This window comes from Octopus bimaculoides, chromosome 26 (genome assembly GCF_046866305.1).
Source record: "Octopus bimaculoides isolate indiv1 chromosome 26, ASM4686630v1, whole genome shotgun sequence".
Taxonomy (NCBI): domain Eukaryota; kingdom Metazoa; phylum Mollusca; class Cephalopoda; order Octopoda; family Octopodidae; genus Octopus; species Octopus bimaculoides.
The window spans coordinates 7,952,001-7,964,500 of record NC_142953.1 but is presented as its reverse complement, the minus strand read 5'-3'; the positions used below and the strand labels follow the sequence as shown (position 1 = coordinate 7,964,500).

The 12,500-nt window shown below is 37.9% G+C and overlaps 1 protein-coding gene across 3 annotated transcripts in view; it reads right to left on the bottom strand.

The window, feature by feature from the left end:
- Positions 1–12,500, bottom strand: part of LOC106876104 (hillarin) — a 95,593-nt gene that overhangs the window by 1,553 nt on the left and 81,540 nt on the right. For all 3 annotated transcript variants that reach the window (XM_014924513.3, XM_089342423.1, XM_014924514.3), the window contains exons 2-7: positions 10,471–10,578; positions 8,214–8,600; positions 3,976–4,122; positions 1,621–1,703; positions 1,092–1,235; positions 1–53 (exon numbers count right to left, since the gene is read on the bottom strand). The exon at positions 1–53 is cut by the window's left edge and continues 1,553 nt beyond it. In XM_014924513.3, the coding sequence (XP_014779999.1) occupies positions 1–53; positions 1,092–1,235; positions 1,621–1,703; positions 3,976–4,122; positions 8,214–8,600; positions 10,471–10,578 (922 nt within the window). The remainder of the gene's footprint in view (positions 54–1,091; positions 1,236–1,620; positions 1,704–3,975; positions 4,123–8,213; positions 8,601–10,470; positions 10,579–12,500) is intronic.

Genomic DNA, 12,500 nt, shown 5'->3' with positions numbered 1-12,500 from the left:
AACCGGCACCTTTTGAATAACCTTGAATTATTTCACAGAACATTCCTGCATAACTGCAAAAGAAGACAAAGAAAAGAAAAGCTTTTACACATGTTTCATAAGACATACATACACATATATAATGCAAGCAGACGACAGCATTTATTCATGGTATACTAAGCTTAATGCCAGTGCTTAACTGGTAACTAATTTATTGGCTGAGAAAAGACAAAAGGCAAAGTTGACTTCAGCAGAATTTGAACCCAGAATATGGTCAAAATGCTGTTAAGCATTTTACCTCTTGTGGTAACACTTCTGCCTGATCACCACTGGTGGATTCCAGGTTACAACCAAATTCGACGACTGGCACCCATGCCAACCTCTCCTTCATTGGACACTAAACTCTGCTTGCGAAGACCTGTTGGGGCAAGTGAAATTGAAATTGTAATTGAACCATATTCGATGACTGGCACCTGTACCAGTGGAGCACTAACAGCACCGTCCGAGCGTGATCATTGCCAGAGCAGCTGTCTGGCTTCTGTGCTAGTGGCATGTAAATAGCACCATTTGAGCGTGATCGTTACCAGCGTCGCCTTACTGGCACATTAGAAAACATTCGAGCGAGGTTGTTGCCAGTGCCGCTGGACTGGCTCCTATGCAGGTGGCACGTAAAAAACACCATTTTGAGCATGGCTGTTGCCAGTACCACCTGACTGGCCCTCGTGCTGGTGGCACGTAAAAGCACCCACTACACTCTCGGAGTGCTTGGTGTTAGGAAGGGCATCCAGTTGTAGAAACTCTGCCAGATCAGATTGGAGCCTGGTGCAGCCATCCGGTTCGCCAGTCCTCAGTCAAATCGTCCAACCCATGCTAGCATGGAAAGCGGACGTTAACTGATGATGATGATGATGATGATGATAATATTAAGCAAGAGAGAGGGAAAGGGTTGAGTGGATCAATACCATTACATGCCTGGTAATTTTTTGCAACCCTTAAAGAATGAAAACGGGGAAAGTAGACCCTCATGGAATGAGAACTTAGCAGAATCACATGAAGTCTGATTTTCTATCAGTATCATTGATATCACATTGATGTTTGCAAGATGTCCTTACCTGCCTAGCCGCTTGAATAAATCGTGGTAGGTTTCAGTCCCTAGTTTAATACCACGCAGGAGACCATATGGAGAATCGGGATTCACGGATTCATCAATCTGTAGCTTGTTTAAATCCTTCCATGTCACCCACCGATATAGTGCCCTGTAAGGAGAGGATAGATGCAGACATGTAGTTACGTGGTATAGGCTGATTTTGAATGGGTCAAGCCGGGTAGAAACACAATACATACACAGCTATATACACAGACACACACATACAATATACACAGCTATATACATACAAGCAGTTATACACACACACAGATACACATATACATGCATATACTGGCACACTAACACAGACACATCTATATACTCACAGACATGCACAAACATACAAATACATGCACACACACATAAACACATACATACATGCACATGCAGACATACTCAAAGATACATACATACATACACACAAACCAAACAAATATATTTGTGGCTTTCTAAAGTGGTATGACCAGGGGTTAAAATATATAACAACAGCTTACCGCGTCTTTTCCAGTTCATTATGACAGTTTCTGGTGAGGTCTCGAACCAGTTCTGTGAATGTCGAATGTTCTTTTTGTGCCACCTTCAAAAGAAAAAAGAAAATATTAAATGGAACATCGACTGGCCCTCATGCCGGTGGCACGTAAAAAGCACCCACTACACTCTTGGAGTGGTTGGCATTAGGAAGGGCATCCAGTTGTAGAAACTTTGCCCGACCAGATTGAGCCTGGTGCAGCCTCTAGCTCATCAGTCCTCGGTCAAACCGTCCAACCCATGCCAGCATGGAAAGCAGACGTTAAACGGTGATGATGATGTTTATATATATATAAAAACACATACACCTTTAACTGTTGATGGTCAATTGTTATTTGTACAGAGTTTTAACATCTTTATTCTCTTTTGTATTTCAAAGAAATGGTTATACATTGTTCAGTGGAGAAATGTCTGTTAGCTTAATCTACAAAAGGATTAATGAAATGTCTGGAGGAAATTAACAGACATTATTGTTCAGAGAAGAGAATAATGAATCACAAGACCCATTCTTGAATAATGGGACAATGCTAAGAATATATTGTTATAAATTTGTAGGGTGGACAAGGTGGGGGTATAATAGATGGAATTGCTACTAATATATGAGTGGTATTTATTATATGAAGATTTCTGGCATCACCCCAGACGACCAAGAGGAGAAGGCCCTGTGGTGCAATGAATAGTTCCAATCACTGAAGTTCATAATTCGAGCCATTGAGGAGAAACAGAGAGAACACATAAGAGCTCATGAGGGGCACCGCTTCTCTGTTGTGTTCATGTAGCTTCACATGTGGTAGATGTCATTGCTGCAGCAGATCAAAGGCAGGCCTTGTAGCACACATATGAGCCTGCCAAAGAGGGTTACTGAATAGGAACAATGTTAACCTATGACAGACAGCCAAAGAATAATATTTATTACATAGAGACTCAGTGTACTGGGTAGTGGAGACACATGGCTTAGTGGTTAGCGTGCTGGACTCATGATCGTAAGATTGTGGTTTCGATTCCTGGACCGGGCACTGCATTGTGTTCTTGAACAAGACACTTCATTTCACATTGTTCCAGTTCACTCAGCTGGCAAAAGTGATTAGTGCTGCAATGAACCAGTGTCCCATCCAGGTGAGGAATGTATATGCCATGAAAGCAGGAGACCAGCTCTTATGAGAATCAAGAGAGTAACTGACCAACTAACTAATGTCATGGGTTTGACTTTAAACTGCATCTGGCCGTGGGGCTCTTGTTCAGAATATCCTGGGTTTTGAGGGGTGTGGAATCACCTCTTGGCAACTATTGTTCTTGCGTCTACTCTCACTTGAAGTACCAGCACCTGTCAGGATCCCAGCTATGGGTTAATTAGCATATTGAGCCTATTCATGCATACCACTGCATCAAGCAGACTGTCGGATGTTGTTACACACCTTTGGTTGCAGTGCACTTTCTCACATTGTTGTATCCTTTGAATGAGACCACTCCACTGGCTTGATGAGCAGGCCAGTATTCCCCTTGAACAGAATGCCAGTCCACCACATAGTTACCCTTTCACAGCTGAGAGGACTAAAGCAATGTGAAATGAAGTGCCTTGCTCAAGAACACAACACACCACCTAGTCAGGGAATTGAAACCACAATCTTACAATCGTAAGTGCAACACTCTAACTACTCATACACACATGTACTTTACTCTCTCTCTCTCCCTATATATATATATATATATATATGTATATATATATATATATATATATATATATATATATATATTGCCCTGCTCTTCGAAACGCCTGTGTTAGAATGGGGGCAGCTGATGAAGGAGATGTTCTCTATGTGGCCTGTGTGTTTTCTGTACTCGTTTATCATTTTGTCTACGCTTTGTTTACAATGTCCTGTACCCAGATATGCATCTATATATACAGGTAGATGTAAGTATGTACATACATGTACGTATATATGCATCTACTCATTTATTATTTGTATTATATATATATATATATATATATATATATATATATATATGACTAATCACACATGCATACGTATATATGTGTGTATGTAAGTGCATGTTTGTGTTTCCTTGTCTTGACATCTCATGATTGCTATAAATGAATGTCATTCATTTCCAATATTCTGCATAACAATGTCTGGTCGGTAGGGGGGGGGGATATTACTTTGTTTGGAAACAGATAAAGATTGATGACCGGAAGGGCATTTGGCCATAGAAAACCTACCTCCATAAATTCCATCTGACCCAAGCAAACATGGAAATGTGAAAGTTAAAACCATGATGATAATGATAACAATTTACAGTTCAATGTCACAAAGAGCACTTACAGCAAATACATGATTGTCTATCTGTTCAAATACTTTAGGACTGTCGTAGAGATGTGACTTCCGAAATTCGGGAGGTCTGGGACTAGGCGGTCGGGTCAAATCAACTCCTTCTTCCTCACTTCCTTCCCCGGAATCTGACTTTTTATCCTTCAAATAAAATAGAATTTATATAATTATATATAATATATATAAGCACACAATAAAACAACAATTTCTCCCAAACATACAAATAATAAAATTGCCAAAATAAAAATTAAGATCACCAAAATGAAAATTGAGATCGCCAAGGTATGACAATTGTGAGAGTCAAACATAATGGTTGTTCCTGTTGTCATTGGAGTATTGGGTTCAATACTACCCAACCTGAAGAAACATCTGGACACTTTAGAAATACCCTAAAATCTTGATGTATGGCAAAAATCAGCTTTATTTGGAACTGGACACATATTGCCTTAAAGTACTGTCTGTCTGAGATCCTTCTTGTGACTTGACAGCAAGTACAAATCTCTGGTACACACAATATCTTCAATCCACAAAGTCACACTATTGGATACTGTGCAACGTCTTCTATAATAATAATAATAAGAAGAAGAAGAAGAAGATGAATTATAATGATTGTTTCAGATTTAGGCAGAGGGGAAGCCTATACATCAACTCCAGTACATGACTGGTACTTATTTTATCAATCCAGAGAAAATGAAAGGCAAAGTTGACCTCGGCAGCATTTGAACTCAGAACAGAAAGAAATGGAACACATATTGCAAAATATTTTAAAAATCCAATGCTCTAATGATTTTAACGATGATTTCTATCCCTGGCACAAAGCCACGTAGATGAGTATTGTTGATAAATCAGGGCCAATGATGAAAGGTTGTATCAAGTACTGCAAATCATTTTATCTGTATCATCATAATAATAATAATAGTAATAACAGTAATGATGATAAATATGGTGATGATAACATTAATAACAATAATAATAATAATAATAATTCCTCAATCTGACCAAAGCCACGAACAAGATTGTGTATAGCAATCTTATTTGTTGGGTACATTTTTTCAGTCAACCCTTCATCAAATTGTCACATTGCCATATCATATATTTATATATGTATGTATGTATATATATATATATATATGTGTGTGTGTGTGTGTATATATATATATATATATATACATATATATATATATATATATCTACATACACATACATACATATATATATATATATCTACATACACACATATATATATATATATATACATACATACATATATATATATATATATATATATATATATATATATATATATATATATATACATATATATATATATATATATATATATACATATATATATACATACATAATGTATATGTATGTATATGTGTCTGTATGTACATATATATATGCATGTATGTATATACACACTCATATATGTACATATATTTTTATTAATATTTAGCAGAAGCAAGGACCGAGAGTTTCATGTGTTGGCACTTATCAAACTAGTTACATATGTATATACATACACACACACATATGTATGTATGCATAAATATCTAAATGTATATATATATATATATATATATATATATATATATATATATATATTATATACACATGTAACAAGCCTAAATGTATGTGTATGCCTATATATATATGTGCATGTGTGTGTGTGTGTGTATATATATATATATATATATATACACACACACACATCTATACAGATAGAACTGCTACAAGTTTCTCTACAGCCAACATTTACACACATACCACATGATTCTTGATGAGAACCTATAGTCAGAACAATAAATCGCGTTGCTTAGCAACAATGTCTTTGAGCATGGAAGCAAGACTAGTTCCGGTCTGCGGCTGGAATGTAATTTCAACCATTTGTTTGGTGCCATCATGCCAGCGTGCCAAAGTCTAGCAGACTGGCTTTCAGCTGCTCTGAATCAGTGAATCACTAGCCGCCGACATCGCCGTCATCCAATCTTCGCATCATAGTTAATAGTTGCACCTGCTGACAGCTCAGTTAATCATCCAATCAGCTATTCGAGATTATGTAGAAACAGGTAGGTTGGGGATGAGAAGGCAAAAGAAAGAGAGATGGGGGGGGGGACGGAAAGGAAGGTGTGTGTGTTTGAGGAGAGTGGAATGGAAGATAATTCAAGAATCCTCACTACGTGCTCTCAGACAGCCTGGTCTTTGTGAAAGTCTTTCAAGAACAAAAAAAGACTGGATAAAGGAAATAAGTACTTCCTTTAATAAGTCGCAGGGGCCAATTTCCAAAGGCTAAGGTGAAAAATTAATTAAATGATCACTTCCTTACTACCGTCCCCAACTATACTCTCACTATGTCACAGGGTCTAATTGTATCACCAATGAAGGTACATAGCTCAGTGGTTAGAGCATCAGGCTCACAATCATGAGGTAGTGAGTTCGATTCCTGGACCTAGCTGTGTGTTGTGTTCATGAGCAAGATATTTTATTTCACTTTGCTCCAGTTCACTCAGCTGTAGAAATGGGTAGTGACGTCACTGGTGCCAGGCTGTACCGGCCTTTGCCTTTCCCTTGGGTAACATTGGTGGCATGGAGAGGAGGCTGGTATGCATGAGCGACTGCTGGTCTCTTCCATAAAAACAACCTTGCCTGGACTTGTACCTCAGAGGGGAAGTTTCTAGGTGCAATCCCATGGTCATTTGTGACTGAAAGAGGTCTTTACCCTTTACCTTTACTCTTTTAATTGTATCAAACAGCCAGGTCCAGGAATCGAACTCACTCCCTCACGATTGTGAGATCGACACTCTAACCACTGAGCCATATGCCTTCAAAAGGGTAATAAGACATAACACCGGTATCAGAACAATTAGAGAGAGATAGCTAGAGAGTGAATGGAGGAACAGAGTTGTAACTTTCATTGTAGGTGTTAGAGGAGAAAAAAATCCTAGAAAGAGATAGGAAGATGAAGTAAAGAGGAAGAAAGGGTAAGAGTCAATGAGAGCAGGTATCATCATCATCATCGTTTAACGTCCGCTTTCCTTGCTAGCATGAGTTGGACGATTTGACTGAGGACTGGTGAAACCAGATGGCTACACCAGGCTCCAATCTGATTTGGCAGAGTTTCTACAGCTGGATGCCCTTCCTAACGCCAACCACTCCGAGAGTGTAGTGGGTGCTTTAATGTGCCACCAGCACGAGGGCCAGTCTGGCGGTACTGGCAACGGCCACGCTCGAAATGGTGTATTTTATGTGCCACCTGCACAGGTAACGAGAGAGGAAAATAGAGGGAGAAAAAGAAATAGGAAGTGAGAAAAAAAAAAAAAATGAAGAAAAAGGGAATATGACATACAAACTATAAAATAAAAAACGTGAGTTTCATGAGTGTGTGTGCATGTTTATTTATATATGTATATAGATGCAGACATGGCTCTGTGGTTAAGGAGTTTGTTTTCCAACTAAATGGTTTCCGATTCAGTTCCTTGTTTTCTCAGACAAATGTCTTCTATTGTAGTCCCTGTTTGGCCAAAGACTTATGGGTAGATTTGGTAGACAGAAACTGAAAGAAGCCCATCATATATGTGTATTTATATACACATATACATGTATGTGTATGCCCGTGTGTGTGTGTGTGGCCTTGACCTTGTGTGATAGTTGTTAACAATGTGTCACTATCATCCAAGCGGTGACGTTTGTTGCCATTCTTCTGTGAAAACATGTTCAGCTAATGGGAAAAGATTTCCTTGCTTGGAAACAGGTGAAGGTTGGGACAGGAAGGTCGACAATTGCAACTACAGAAGAATGGGTGTAAAATGATGATAGTGAGGAGAGTGGTAAGGGTGAAAGAGATGGTGATGACGATGATGACAGAGGTGGTGGTGGTGGTGGTGATGATGGTGATGGAGGTGGCAGAGGTGATGATGATGATGATAACAGTGGTGCTGGTGGTGATGATGATGATGATGATGATGATGATAACAGTGGTGCTGGTGGTGGTGGTGATGATGCAGGTGATAGTAATATTGAGAGTAGCAATGATGATGATGGTGGTGGTGGTGATGAGAGTGGTAATGATGATGATGATGATGGTGGTGACAATAATAGTGATAGTAGTGGTGCTAGTGATGACGATAGTGTAAATAAATGACGTGAAGTCACTTCACTGCATCCCTAGGATACAACACCCACAACAACAACAACAACAAGAAAATGACAAATGTCTCTATAACACACACCTGTTTCAAAGACAGTTTCTCTGTGATTAACGCCAACATTTGTTGACTGTGTTTATCAATTAGTTGTGCCACCAGAGCTCTCTCCTCACTCGTCATTGTTTCTAGCAAGTCTTTCATCATTGATTGTTTTTTCATGCTATATTCCTCTTCGAGTTTCTTCGTCTCCTCCTCTAGTCTGTTTTGTGATGAATTCTGTGAGACGATTCTCTCAAAACCGTTCACCAATTCCATCACTGATTTCTCCTTCTCCTGCTGTAAATCTGCTTCCAGTTTCTTGATTTTCTTCTCTCGGTTGCGCCTGAAAGTGCTGTAGAGAAGGTCTTCCTCCACCTTCTGAATCTGTTCCAGGTCATTTTGGGCTGCGAAAACACCAGATCTTTCAAAGTCCTGTCAGAAAAGATCAAACATAAGACATATCAATATGCATAGCGATATCAATACACACACATACACACACACACAGACACACAGGAAAAAGATTATATACCTGTGAGCCATAATAGATTCTGTATAGGTTAGCTACTAAGAATATACAATTGACAAGAGTCATAAGTCATAAAATAATGCTTAGAGAAAGATCATTTGTCTGCATATATACATATATATATATATATATATATGGGAGAATATACGAAAAAAACAACAGACGAGGACAGGTGGTGTAAATAACAAAAGGATGTATTAGTATGACGCTCGGGAATACGGAAAGTCTTTGACGTTTCGAGCTACGCTCTTCAACTGAAAGAATACGGAGACAAGGAGAAAAACACGGAGAAAAAAAATTGAATAGTGTTCAGTCAACGGTCAATCATAGTAATGGCTAATATATATATATATATATGGCAATAAGAAAATGGAGGGGATCAAGAGGTGGTATTCATCAACTTTTAGACATTATATTATGTCTATTTATTTAAAAAAAAAAAAACAATATACATATATGTATGACATATTATGCTTTACATATATAAAAATACCAGTAATTATTAAAATATATAATGTAGAACATAGAAAGTAGACTAGAAACTATACTAGTAATTTCTTGCATTACGCAATCATCAGGCAGTCAACCAACTAACCAAACAGAATCCTAGCTTCTTTCCTACTCACTAAAACCTAAGTCCTTACTAAATTTATTTTGAGACCTCTCCATTCTTGGCTTTGCTTCCATGTCTGGAGTTTCTTCTCTTATTTTACAATAGATTCAGCCATAAAAGCTAAACTATGAACATATAGATAATCTTAAACTCCTTTGAGATGGTCAGTAAGACCTTGATGAATAGGAAAGGTCTGGACACTGAGCCTTGGTAGACCCCTACCTTCCTAATGAACACATTGCCATCTCTCACTTAACTGACATCTTTGTACATGCTCACACACACACACACACATACACACATACACACACACACACACACGACACCTACATGAATGTGAAAATTTTTATTTTAGTTTTCAGAGAAGAATGAGAGAGGGGGAGGGAGAGAGAAAAAGAAAGAAAGAAAGAAAATTGGAAAACAGAATTGTGTGTGTGTGTGTGTGTGTGAGGTAATCTTTTGAAGGCATGGTCATAGAGTTCAATATAGACACTTCAAAAAATGTATGAAGCTTAAAATTATTCATTACACTATGTAAATATCTATATATAAAACCAAAAACTCTCTGCATTTTTTCAATATATTAGCATTTTCAATACATTTAAGTAAGATATGTCTATCTAATCTCTCAATCAAACTATCTGTTTGCCTATCTCTCTATCTGCCTGCCCGTCTGTCTGTCTCTGTCATCCTGTCTATCTCTCAATCCATCTGTCTGGTTATCTATCAGTCTGTCTATCTGTCGCTTGTCTCTCTTTCTCTTTATCTATCTATCTTTCTGTCTCTTTGTCTATCTGTTAGTCTGTATGCATGTCTGCCTGTATTTTTGTCTATCTTTCAGTCTGTCTTTCTGTCTATTTAGCTTTCTCTCTATCTGTCTGTCTGTCTATCTAGCTTTCTCTCTATCTGTCTGTCTGTCTATCTAGCTTTCTCTCTGTCTGTCTCTCTGTCTATCTATCTGTGTGTGTGTGTGCATGTTTGTGCATATATATATATATATATATATATATATATATATATACACATACAGATGTTACAAGCACATGTTAAAGAAACCGCAACAGTTCCACAGAGTCCTGAATAAATAAAACACTCTCATGTAATACTTCTTAAACAGATGTACAACAATCATTGAAAATGTTTGAAAAGGCCATAAGTACCTTGTATGTTGCAAAGGGTCTAGATTGTACGTTGAGGTCCCGGTGGTGACAAAACTCCAGGGCGTTGGCATCATATTCCCAGCCAGGGTTGTAGATGCTACCTCGTATCTGAAATGATAGAATAAGTTGAAGGTTTAGTATTTTTGTTTGTCTGGAGAGGTTTACAAATGTATAACTGTATTGTTATGGTAGGGGAACCACTGACCAAAGTCAGTTGATACACACAAAACACACACACACACACACACACTTATAGACATATACACTTGTATATAAAGCTGCTCTTCAGTCTGAAGCTCAGATGAGAAGCTATAGGGCAGTGGTTTTCCACCAGGGTCCACATAGACACTGACGGTCTGTATAAGATTTTGGGGGTCTACACAGCAAAATAGTAAATTGGGGAACCGCAATAATATTTTAAGGGTCTCTGGAAAAATTTTGCTTAAGATATATGTATTCGTTAGAGAAATAGCTATGCTTCTTTCTCTAACATTTTATATAATTCATCCTTCACAAGATGATGGGTGAAAAATAAAATAGTAGTTTTGAAAGAGGTTTCCACAAGAATAAATTCTGTAAATAAACATTTTTCAAAAGAAGAAAAACAATATATCTATCTATATATATAAACACATATACATATCAACACATATATACGGACACATACATGCACACACACACACACACACTCACATACCATTTATACATAGACACACATGCACACACATATATATACAGAAACACACACACACACACACACACACACATATATATATATATATATATTTACACATATATTCATGCACATGCATACATAAACACACACACACATGAGGGACTATCCCATCGAGAACAATGCATAACTGCTCTGTAAAATATAAAAGCAAAATAATGATAAAAAAAAATTAGTGTTGCCACGGCACAACTTATGCAAATGACATTTTAGACAAAGTAAGCTTGTGTGCCCCATCCCCTCCGAGTCTCTCCCTTTCTAAGAGCTGAATTGGTACACAGTGTTTCCTATGCCAGACACAACAGAACACATGCTAGGACAGTAGGGATGCAAAACTGAAACAAAAAGATGGTGTTCTATCTTACCATCACAGTCTGTGTCACAGGTGCAGTCACCCTTGACGAAGTCTGTCTAATAATGGTAAACATATGCCTCAGTAAATGACAGACACGAACTGGAACACACACAATTACACACACACACACACACACACACACACACGTTATATACACTGATAACATCCGTCAAACTACACATGATGTTTTATCTGATGCTTCACCGATTCTGGCGATGATCAGGAAAATAACAAAAATAGTGATAATAATAATGATTTCAAATTTTGGCACAAGGCCAGCAATTTCAGGGGAGGGGGTAAGTCATGGACTGGTTCTTTATTTTATTGACCCAAAAGGATGAAAGGCAAAGTCGACCACAGTGGAATTTGAACCCAGAACATGAAGATGGATGAAATGCCATTTAGCATTTCGCCCAGCATGCTAATGATTTAGCCAGCTCACCACATTTCTACTATAGACGCAAGGCCTGAAATTGAGAGGAGGGGGCTAGTTGATTACATCAATCCCCAGTGCATAACTGGTACTTCTTGAAAAGATAAAAAGCGAAGTTGACCTCGGCGGAATTTGAACGCATGTAAACATGTAAAGCATTTTGCTTGGTGAGCCAATGATTTGCCTCATTTAATAATAATAATAATAATAATAATAATAATAACGAGCACTTAGAGAGTGCAAACCTCCACCAAGGCAACACTAACGTCCTCTCAACGATTAGCCAGAGATGATTTTTAAAATGAGAATATCTGAAATAAACTCAACTGCTCTCACAAACAAGAATACTAAAAATAAATCCAACCACTCACAAAAATTAAGTAAAGAAACCGGAAAAATAATCCAGAATCCTTGTCTGGTACTGGATCAATCCCAAAATCTAATCAGTTCACGCCAGTCATGAGGCCAAACATCCCTGAAAGTTTTATCTGAATCCATCCAGCGGTTCT